General features: G+C 40.7%; 1 protein-coding gene across 2 annotated transcripts in view; it reads left to right on the top strand.

Moving 5' to 3' along the window:
* Positions 1-12,027, top strand: part of ltbp1 (latent transforming growth factor beta binding protein 1) — a 159,277-nt gene that overhangs the window by 133,410 nt on the left and 13,840 nt on the right. For both annotated transcript variants that reach the window (XM_034682485.1, XM_034682484.1), the window contains 3 exons: positions 1,411-1,536; positions 1,674-1,802; positions 5,793-5,921. In XM_034682485.1, the coding sequence (XP_034538376.1) occupies positions 1,411-1,536; positions 1,674-1,802; positions 5,793-5,921 (384 nt within the window). The remainder of the gene's footprint in view (positions 1-1,410; positions 1,537-1,673; positions 1,803-5,792; positions 5,922-12,027) is intronic.

Genomic DNA, 12,027 nt, shown 5'->3' with positions numbered 1-12,027 from the left:
ATAAATACAAAAGAAATAAGAAAAATATATAACATATAAGACCACACTTAAGTTGGTGCAAACTCTTCATGAGGGTAGTGTGCATGTCTCCAAGCTGCACTTTTGAGAAACACTTTGAGAGGGGATCATCATGTGTCAATTCTCTCACTGGAGGCCCATTTATTGACATCCTCAGTTTATTAAAAGCAGTGTTCTCAGGATACACTCATTCATGTTTTTCATATAAATCCAGTGCTGTCAGAATCAGTCAGCAGGGAGGAGACACGAACCTCTTATACACTGCAATCAGAGTTGGGCCATCAATTTGCCTTTCTTTTTCTTACATCGCATCCCAAACCGGCGTAATATTGGCGTCTCAGTCTGTGATTACACATTGTGTTATGGAAGCGTCAGAGGCACGGCTTGTTAACACACAGCTGGAGCGCCACACACACACACACACACACACTTAGACATACACGAACACGGCACAGAGACTCCCTAATGAAAAAGAGTCCAATGGTCAATGATTGGACGGCTAACACTGTGTTGGTTTGAAAATGATTTATGATAGTATGCAGCTGTAGAAAATAGTCCCTCAAGTTGAAAATTGGTTCTTCTTCTTACTCTTCTTCTTATTGGACAAATTAACTTTAAGTTCAGCGTTTGAATTCACAGTAAAGTCTAAACATTATCCTGTGTTACTGTTATGAATCAAATTAATCTCAAACCTTCACTAAAGGTAAAGTCTAAACACTAAACCTTTATAGTGTCATCTTCCCTTAGACTTCACTGGTGGTGTTTTCTTCTCACTCAACCAGTCCTGTAACTCTGCCAAAGCCTACATTGTGTTGCAGTTTGTGTCTGTTTTCTTCAGTTTGCTCGATGTCCCTTCAACTCAGCTCCTTGAGTGTTTGAACATCCCTCACTAGTTTCTGCCTGATCGTCCTCCTCTCGACTTCCTCTCTCTTGGTCAGCTGTTTACTAGAAATCTTAAGTTGTGATCTCTAAATAGATTCAGAGTAATATTAAACAGATCTTCTTTCTGCAGATTGATCTCTCATGAGGTGTGATTTTGAGCGTTGCTCTGCTGTTAAGAATTAATTAGCGTTGACATAACAAGCCAGGCGTTCATCCCGGCACAGAGCATGATGGGCAGTCACTGAAGCACCCTGATATGGCTCCTGTGTCTTCTGTTCAAGGTGTCACCTGAGAGGTCACAACAGAAACACTTTAATTATCAGCTCATGTGAAAAATGAAGAAATGAATCATTTGCTCTCAGTAATGAACTTATCATTTTCAAAGTGTGATGTAGTTTTAATCTACCCTTGAATATGTTTGCATTTTTAAGTGATAGTGTTTTGTGTCTGTCGTAAATTTTAATTGACATTTAATTAGTCTTCCTCTGATTGGACTGATTTGTGTTGCAGATGTGGACGAGTGTCTAGAAGAAGCCAGGCCCTGTGGGTCCGTAGGGGAGTGTGTGAACAACGTGGGCTCTTACACCTGTACCTGCCCCCCCGGATTCAGACAGATCAACGGCACCATCTGCAGAGGTGAGGGCTGGAGCAGGTTGCATCCTTTCATCAGCAGATGTGTTTGTGATCCTGGATTCAGACTTGTAGTGTGACACACGGTGCCCCTCTGATGGATGAACAGGCCTCTCAGTGGCTCTCTCTCTCTGTCCTCTCAGATGTTGACGAGTGTATGGACGAACAAGAGCTCTGTTCCCCCCACGGAGAGTGTCTCAACACCGAGGGATCCTACCTATGTGTGTGTGAGAGCGGATTCACCGGCAGCCTCGACACGCCCTCCTGTGATGGTAAGATGCAACTACAATGTGAAGAAAAAAACACACACGCACGCACGCACACACACACACACACACACACACACACACACACACACACACACACACACACACACACACAAATATGCAAATGATTATTCTTAAAGCTGCTGTGAGGAACTTTTGTTTTGTATCGGTTCTGGCGCCCCCTTGTGGACAAAGTGATACCTTTTATCTCTTGTCCTATACTTGTAAAAGCAGTGTTTTCAACAAAAACCTCTTCCTGTTGTCTTTAGATAGTCAACTTTTTCAGGCAATGTGATTATTTTCCATGAAAACAGTCAAATAAAGGCTGAAGCAAGATGTCCATCATCTGGTCTGACACCTACCCCCTTCAGGGCGGTTTCAGGCATTAAAAATGACAACAGAGAAGGTGTCAGTGTTGCTGCTGATGGTCTTGTTTGCTATTGAAGGTCATAAAGAGGCATCAGTATCATTTTCAGTCTGTTTCTCAGACAGTTCAAAACTCCTCACAGGGCCTTTAACTTCCCTGAAACTTTAATTAAAAATCACTGTGAAGCATACAAAGATGATTATCATCTAATGTTCTGTTCGTCCTGCTGTGAAGTGAGCACTTTTTCTCGACTCTGATAGACTTAGATCCCTTTTACATGAAGGTCTGTTTTTTTCTGTTGTTATTATTTTCTCTACCATTTAACATAAAAACTCTGGGCGGGGATTTAGCCTAATGGTCAAATTGTGTCATGTCATTCCCCCACTCTCTCCCAGTTTCCAGTTCTGTCCCCTGTTCTGTCTCTGAATAAAGGTGTAAAATCCCTCAAAATATTACTTAAAAAATATAAATAGTCAAATCTCTAAAAATATTGTTTTCCAAGTACTACGTCTATAATCTCATCACATTCAGAGCTGCTAGGTTTTTACCTCCTGATCAAGAGATCAATCTTAGGATAGTAAAAAAAACTATAATTTTATTTTTAGATAAACTTTCAGTCATTTCCTTCAAAGGGCTGGCGTCTGTATTTTCCTGTCGTGCAGGAGACGCTTAAACATATCACGCAAAATTGACTTTTTAATGGTTCTTTACCTGAAATATGTGTCCCTGGCATGTCTACAAACCCCCCGAGAATGAAAAAAATCCATTCTGCCCCTGTTCTGATTTCTACACCTTTCTGTAAATGTGTGTGAAACGAGCCGTTTCAGACTTCCGTGTTTTTGTTACATAACAACAATATCCGGTCTGTCACGGAGTCAGAGCTCGGAGCTTGTTCAGCCCATAGACTGTATAAAATAATACTGAATCCCTCCTCCGTTTTTCATTACCTGCACAAATGTGTGCTAACAAGGAGCTTAGGAGGGAGGCATGCTAGTTGTAGGCTGTCTCAATAAACACAAAGGTCGGTTTTACTCCCCACATCTGCAGATTTGAAGATCTAGTGGATGATTTTTATTTATCATGGATAAGTGCTAGCACTAGTTAGCATAGCTACATAGCTACATGTCGTAGCTGTAGCTGTGTACCAAGACACACGTCGACATACTGACAAATAAAACAACAAGAAACACTAAATCTGTGACCAATCGTTCAGAAAGGACCTGCTGCCTTTCTGGCAGAGGTCGGTTTTATTCCCCACGTCTGCAGATTTGAAGATCTAGTGGATGATTTTTATTTATCATGGATAAGTGCTAGCGCTAGTTAGCATAGCCACATAGCTACATGTTCGTAGCTGTGTACCAAGACACACGTCGACATACTGATAAATAAAACAACAAGAAACACTAAATCTGTGACCAATCCTTCAGAAAGGTCCTGCTACAGGCACCTCTCCGTCAGGATCAGATTCTGGATCAGATTCAGAGGGTTGAAGTAACGCTATCTGTGAGCAGCCGTGTATATTCAGCCAACATGTAAACATTAGATCAACATGCTGGAGAGCCGAGGCCACATCCACTTCCGGAGGGGGCGTGGTCAGAGGGAAAACAGAGTGTTCTGGGGAGGACTGAAGAAGAGGGCTTTTCAGGCATGCCAAAATCTGATTTCAAAGTGTTTTTTTGAGCATAAACTTTAAAGACATGTTTTGGGGACCTCTTAGACCAATATATATTGATAAAAAAGCGTGATATGTCACCTTTAAATGTTTGACTGATATAAAGCCTTCAAAATGTGTAATATCATCTCAGTATGAACAACATCAGTTTGCACGATCACTTTAATATTGAAATAATGTCCCGTCCTGCAAACATGCACCTTTATTATAATACTTAAATTATATTATGACCTTATAATATGCACTGTTAGTAACTTTTTAAATCATAAGTGATGCTAAAGAAGCAGTTTATCTATCAGCATGGCCGTTGTTTAGTTCTGCTTTCCGAAACCAGAAATCCAGCAACGCCTGACCCAGCATCCTGCAGAACAGATCTAACTTAACAGTCATACTACAGACTGAATTCAAACGCAGTATGTAGTATGCAGTACCTACTGCATACTACATTCGTAGGTAGTATGCAGCAGGCCGTTTCCAAAACAGCCAGAGACTATACACACACACTGGGTAACGAGTAACGAGACACAGGTGAGACCAACAAGACACAGGTGTAGACAATCAAGAAGGAGGGAAAACACAGGAAGAAAAACTAGACTCAACACACGGGAAGAATATGCTATTTAGTAAAACACTGAAAACCAACTCAACACCAAGACCACAGGAAATCACACAGGGAGCAAACAGACAGATATTAAACACACAAGAACACAAAGAGGTAACAAATAAAGTTCATGAAACACTAAAACACAACACCAGGAAGACACAAGGAGAACTCTGTTAAATAAAAACAGAAATCAAAGACAGAATACAACAAAGAAAATACAAAACAAAACAACTCATAATAGTTTCTTTTCATTTAGGGCAAAATAGATCCTCACTCATAACTCACTGACCCTGGCACTAACAGCTAACAGCTATGCACAGCGAGAGAGAAGATTTTACTATCTGCAGCGAGGTGGTGGTTGCTGTGCCATACTCATGACCACTTCTAGAAAACCTAGAATAATATATCTTGACATTAATGTTACTTTGACAATACTACATTATAAATAAACAGGGTTAAATACTGTGGTGATTATCTGGCGGTATACAACGATGGTAAATGTAGGCGTTATTTCCATTATCCGCTGTGTGTCTCCCATATTAAACTTAAGATTGTACAGCAGACAGAGCCGTTCCCTTTAGTCCAATAGATATTATTTTACCTTCATTTCTGACTCTTACTTTCTGAGATCAGCACACCACAGCGGGAGAAAACACATGCAGAGAGACAAAACACACGCAAATTAGGAAAATGATTCTTCACCAATTTGACAAGACATGCACAGCATTCAGAAAAAAAAGTCTGAAAAGTTTGAAAACAACACCAAATAAAGAAATGTGCTGCGAAAGGAAGGAAGGAAAAAATGAGAGGACAGAAACAGACGGAAGCCTTTGAGCTGGCTGTCTAGACGAGGAGGGATATTTGTTGCTCTCTGCCTCGTGATTTATGCAGGGGGCTTTGACTCCAGTCTGAGTGTGTGTGTGTGTGTGAGTGTGTGTGTGTGTCTGTGTGTGTCTGGATGTCTACCTTTATGAAGGCACTTAATGCATGACTTATTTACAACCTATTGCACCACCTGCTTCAGCTGCACAAGCTGTTAGTATTCTGTGAAATCCACTGCGTTTAATTTTCACCTCTCGTGTCACTTCCTTAATCTGTCTGGAAGGAAATAAAGGAGAACAGGGGATATATGGTGTTTTGCTGAGTGTGTGGGTATGCCTGTTTTAATCTGCAAACAATCAGTGTTCATTTGATGAGCAGATGTTCCTACGTCATCGTGCGTTTTAAACAAAACATCAACAATAGAATAAAATGTTCAGACTGTGGGAAACAGAGAATCTTTTAAAAGGAAAAGTTTGGAAAGGTAAACGGATGAAATGTCACGTCTTGTCTTTGTTTGTGTTTTCCCTCCAGATATCGATGAGTGCGGGCTTAATGAGACGCTGTGCGGCCCTCACGGCTTCTGTGAGAACAGACTGGGCTCTTTCCGATGCCTCTGTGACCAGGGCTACCAGGAGTCCCCAGATGGTCAAAGCTGTGTGGGTGAGTGTCCGCATTTTCAATCTTAATCAGGTAATCACAGTACAGAGCTGCAACGTCTCTCCTGAGAAACATGAGCGTCCTCTGCAGACGCAGGTGAAGTGTTTGCTTGCTGGCATGTGCTGGTGCTAATAAAAGTGAGCAGTTCTGAAAAAAGGCTCCTCAGACATCTGGAAGTGGTTTGGTTTTGCAGACTCGGACCTCGAGGAAACCGATGTCCGCTGTAAAGTTTGTATAAACTTTGTGGCGACTAAAAGCAGCAGCACGACTAATATACTCCAGCACGATGTCAAACAGAGACGCACAGCCGAGCGGCTGAAGTGTGTGGCCCCGTGAGAGGCACAAAACAGCAGCGACCCCCAAACACCTGCTAAAACATTTCACTCAGGCACACTTAAATCCTTAACTTTTGAGGATGGAGGAGTGTATGAACATGTGAAATGTTTATCTCTATCTTATAGTAATGATTTAATGACCCTACCAAAGACTTCCACTAACTAGTCTGTGCAGAAGACCTTGCAATGGACTTCATGAAAAGGAAGTAGCTAAAACACAACAAACATGATCAGTGCACTCATGCTCCTTCATCTGTTATTGGACGTTTGCTTTGTAAGTCGTGGTGTGTTAGAAATGGAAGGTGGATCCCTCCTGGAGGTGTGACTGGGACCGATATTTGACTGGGAAGGCTTCATGTATTTTTTGAGGCATCTTTGCAGATATTTAGGTAAAACTGTGATCTACTGATATTCATTTAAACACAGACAATGGCAAAATTTCAGCTTTGGTATCACTTGATCTTAGTGCTGCTTTTGACACAGTTGACCACAAGATACTGCTGGACAGACTTGAAAACTGGGTGGGACTCTCTGGTGCAGTTCTAAATTGGCTTAAGTCCTATTTAAATGACCGGGACTATTTTGTGTCTATAGGTAAATACACATCTGAGCGAATGAAAATCGTATGTGGAGTACCTCAGGGATCCATTCTGGGGCCTCTGCTATTCAACATCTACATGCTCCCCTTAGGTCAGATAATAAGAAACAACCAAATAAAATACCATAGCTATGCAGATGACACACACATTTACATCACCATATCACCAGGAGATTATAGTCCCATACAAACACTGAGTAAATGCATTGAACAAATCAATGACTGGACGAGCCAGAACTTTCTTCAGTTAAACAAAGAAAAAACTGAAATGATTGTTTTTGGAGCCAAGGAAGAAAGGTTAAAGGTTACTGCTCAGCTCCAATCTGCACAGATGAAATGTTCAAACCAAGCCAGAAACCTTGGTGTAATCATAGACTCAGACCTTAATTTCAGCAGCCACATTAAGACAATTACAAAGTCAGCCTACTATCACCTTAAGAATATATCAAGGATTAAAGGACTTATGTTTCAGCCGGATGCAGAAAAACTGGTCCATGCATTTATCTTTAGCAGACTAGACTACTGTAACGGGGTCTTTACAGGACTCCCTAAAAAGTCCATCAGACGGCTGCAGCTCATACAGAATGCTGCTGCTCGAGTCCTAACAAGGACCAAAAAAGTAGACCACATCACTCCAGTTCTTAGATCTCTACACTGGCTTCCTGTCGGTCAGAGAATAGACTTTAAAATCCTGCTGATGGTTTATAAAGCACTGAATGGTTTAGGCCCAAAATACATTGCTGATCTGCTACTACTTTATGAGCCACCTCGACCTCTGAGGTCATCAGGTACTGGTCTGCTTTCAGTCCCTAGAGTCAGAACGAAACATGGTGAAGCTGCGTTTAGTCATTATGCACCACATATCTGGAACACACTCCCTGAAAGCTGCAGGTCTGCTCCAACTCTCACCTCTTTTAAATCAAAGATTAAGACTTTTTTATTTGCCACTGCCTTCCTATCTTAGATTATTTTAACCCACTTTAAATTAAAATTTTAATGTAATTTTTAATATATTTCTAATTTTCCTTTTCTTTTCTGTTTTATCATATTTGTCATTTTAATTATGTTCTTTTATGCTTGTCTGAATGTCTCCAATGCTTTTAATGTTTTAATGTAAAGCACATTGAGTTGCCCTCGTGTATGAAATACGCTATACAAATAAAGCTGCCTTGCCTTACTAGGACAACAACATTAACTTCTCTTGCTGCTTTCTCTTAAAGTGGAACTTAATCATCTATCTTAGGAGCCACCTTAGATTTAGTAATGTTTTTATTATTATAATTTTTAAATATATATTATTTTTATAATTTTTCAGAAAAAAAGGAACAAAATGCAAGGTTCACAGTGTGGGAAAAGTTGATTTTAAGACAAAGATATGTTCTGTCAACCCTCTCCTCTAACACAGAGAAAAGAAATAAATAAATAATTAAATAAAAATAATAATACTAATACTACTATTACTACTAGTACTTATGATAACAATAGAAATAATAATAATAATAATAATAATAATAGTTATAGTAATAATGATAACATCACTACATGTCCAATAAAAAATAATAATTAAAAATAATAATAATGATTACAGACCATTGACTCAAAAAGACACATAATGTTTAAGATTAGCTGTAAAAATATAGGATTAGCACACAAAAAAACAATCAAACAAATTTTAAATATCTACGAACAAACAAAGACTGTTTTCAAAGTTTTGGTGAAGTTAATGTCTTCATCTAACACCAACCCAGACATTAAAGACATTAAAAATAACCAGAACAAAACAATATATGGTGAATATGATGGTATCATTTACTGTTGTAAGTCATAAGGAGGCTACAGGTTCATTTCAGTCTGTTTCAAAACCAGCCAAAACTCCACACAGGAGCATTAAGTGTTTTTTAACAACAGCTTCTGATTTCACAAGGATGCATTTTCCAGGTCGTCAGATTTAGAGGAGATCAGAAATCAATATTTGGTGGAATAATCCTTCAGTTTTTAATAACAGCTTTCATGTGTTTGAACATATTCTCCACAAAACGTTCACATCACTGCTTGGTGACGTGATGCCACTGTTCAGTGTTCATGCATAATGTCGAGCAGCTTGTCTTTGTTAGATGGCTTGTCGGGTGATCACCAAATCAGTGCCTCATGACGCAGAGCGAGGTATGGAAAGACGCTGATTTGAGGAATCAACTTCGTGGTCTCAGTCTTTTTCTAGAGATGTATGTCTCAGAGTTTCTGCAAATCTCTTTGGATTGGGGTTTCAGGAGACTTGTTCCTTTCAAAATATTATTGCCTTTCACTGTCTATTAGATGATGCAAAGAGTTGAGAGGATAAAAAAGTAAGAATAAAATACAATAACTTAAAGAGCCAGTTAACAGATCTGAGACATTTTCAAGTCTTAAACTCTCAAAACATGCCTGGTTTTCTCAGTTTTCTCGCTAAATGACCCGGCTCCTAACTGTCTTTGGAGATCTCAGGGTCTAACCCTCCTGTTACCTTTGGCGTCTCTCAGATAACCCTGAATGCAGCATTGCCAAGCATCGTGGACACTCAATCTCAATGTGGACTGCATGGAGCTAATGTTAAAAGTCGGTGGTTTTCCTCAGGCTTGGTTTGGAATGAGTGTGAGCTGGATGGTGCTGGTGGTTTCCCCGAGGCTAAATGAGCCCCCACAGCTCCCATCGAGTCCAATTTCCTCCTGCAGGAAGCGCCGTCAGAGCAGATTTCCCTCTGCTCAACCTCGATAGAAAACTTACCCCACAAACACTTTCCCCGTGACCAAGCTCACCAGAAATACACACAAACAGGCGTAAAGTACAGTACCAAGACTGCAAACACGCTGTACTCGTACGTCTCAATACACTCTGTCCTTTTGCACAATTACACACACTTCCCATCTGTCCTTTGGCAGTGCTGCTGGGTCCCACCCAAGTTTAGTCCAGCCAGCTGCCTCCTCTTCACTGCCAAACCATCACTGTACTGTGGCTAGCACAGATGGACTCACTTACACACACACAATCCTTGAAAACCAGCAGTGGTGGTGAACCGCTAACCATTCAGAATGCGTGTCGTCTCTCCGTCTTCCTTCCCCTCCATCCATTCTTCTCCTCTTATCAGCCAAATATCTCTGCTTTCCTCTCTCATGTTTCTTATATCTTGTCTTCTTTTCCTGTGGTTTCCAGTCTTGCCTCTGAGATTCTATCTTCTTCTTTTTACGAATGAGGAAACAAGTAAGACCAAATTTACACCATATTAACTCTGAGTAACACTCCTCCCTTGAGCTCTACTGAACACGGGAATAATCACATACCTTTGCTTAGATTTGGTAAATGAAGAGCTGCAAAGAAGTATTTTTATTCTTAAAAACTTGTTTGGAAATTCAATTTTTAAATCTTTGATTAAACCTTCAGGGATTGAACTAACCAGTTTGAATAGCAGCCTTTCAAACATGATGCAACCATGCTGTTTGAATTATTATGGTGCAATTCTTAGTTTTAAATTTGGGCTCTGTTTTTATTATTATTATTATTTTATTTATTTATTTTTTTACATATTTTGGGTCTAAATGGCAGCCTCCATGTGCCTGACTCGGAAAGCCGAGGAGACTCCATCAGAGCCGTATTAAACTCCCTGTTTCTACAGTCATGGCCAAAAGTTTTGAGAATGACACAACTATTAATTTTCACAAAGTCTGCTGTTTCAGTTTTTATAATGGCAATTTGCATATACTCCAGAATGTTATGAGGAGTGATCAGCTCAACTGCAATTAATTGCAAAGTCCCTCTTTGCCTTGAAAATGAACTTTATCACCAAAAACACATTTCCACTGCATTTCAGCCCTGCCACAAAAGTACCAGCTAACATAATTTCAATGACACACAGGTGTCACACACATTAACACAGGTGTGGGTGTTGATGAGGACAAGGCTGGCGATCAATCTGTCATGATTGAGTGACTGGACACTTTAAAAGGAAGATGGTGCATGACACCATTGTTCCTCATCTGTTAGCCATGGTTACCTGCAAGGAAACACTTGCAGCCATCATTGCATTGCACAAAAAGGGCCTAACAGGGAAGTTTATAGCAGCGAGTAAGATTGCACCTCAGTCAACCGTCTATTGAATTATCAAGACTTCAAGGAGAGAGGTTCAATTGTTGCCAAACAGGCTCCAGGGCGCCCAAGAAAGTCCAGCAAACGCCAGGACCGTCTCCTGAAGGTGTTACAGCTGCGGGATCGGGCCACCACCAGTGCAGAGCTTGCTCAGGAATGGCAGCAGGCAGGTGTGAGTGCATCTGCACGCACAGTGAGGCGAAGACTTTTGGAGGAAGGCCTGGTGTCAAGGAGGGCAGCAAAGAAGCCACTTCTCTCCAGTAAAAACATCAGGGACAGACTGATATTCTGCAGAAGGTACAGGGACTGGACTGCTGAGGACTGGGGTAAAGTCATTTTCTCTGATGAATCCCCTTTCCGATTGTTTGGGGCATCTGGAGGAAGGCTTGTTCGGAGAAGACGAGGTGAGCGCTACCATCAGTCCTGTCTCTTGCCAACAGTGAAGCATCCTGAGACCATTCATGTGTGTGGTTGCTTTTCAGTCAAGGGAGTGGGCTCTCTCACAATCTTGCCTAAAAACACAGCCATGAATAAAGAATGGTACCAGAACGTCCTCCGAGAGCAACTTCTCCCAACCATCCAAGGGCAGTTTGGTGATGAAGACTGCCTTTTCCAGCATGATGGAGCACCTTGCCATAAAGCAAAAGTCATAACAAAATGGCTCACGGAACAAAACATTAAGATTTTGGGCCCTTGGCCAGGAAACTCCCCAGATCTTAATCCCATTGAGAACTTGAGGTCAATCCTCAAGAGGCGGGTGGACAATCAAAAACCCACAAATTCTGACAAACTCCAAGCATTGATTATGCAAGAATGGACTGCCATCAGTCAGGATTTGGTCCAGAAGTTGATTGACAGCATGCCAGGGAGAATTGCAGAGGTCTTGAAAAAGAAGGGTCAACACTGCAAATATTGACTTATTGTATGAATTCTGTGTAATTCTCAATAAAAGCTTTTGATACTTATGAAATGCTTCTAATTGTATTTCATTATACCATAGAAACATCTGACAAAAACACCTAAAAACCCTGAAGCAGCAGACTTTGTGAAAATGTAATAT

This window comes from Notolabrus celidotus, chromosome 4 (assembly GCF_009762535.1).
Source record: "Notolabrus celidotus isolate fNotCel1 chromosome 4, fNotCel1.pri, whole genome shotgun sequence".
NCBI classification, from domain to species: domain Eukaryota; kingdom Metazoa; phylum Chordata; class Actinopteri; order Labriformes; family Labridae; genus Notolabrus; species Notolabrus celidotus.
Note: the sequence above shows the minus strand (reverse complement) of the source record. Positions and strands in the feature narration are given on the sequence as shown.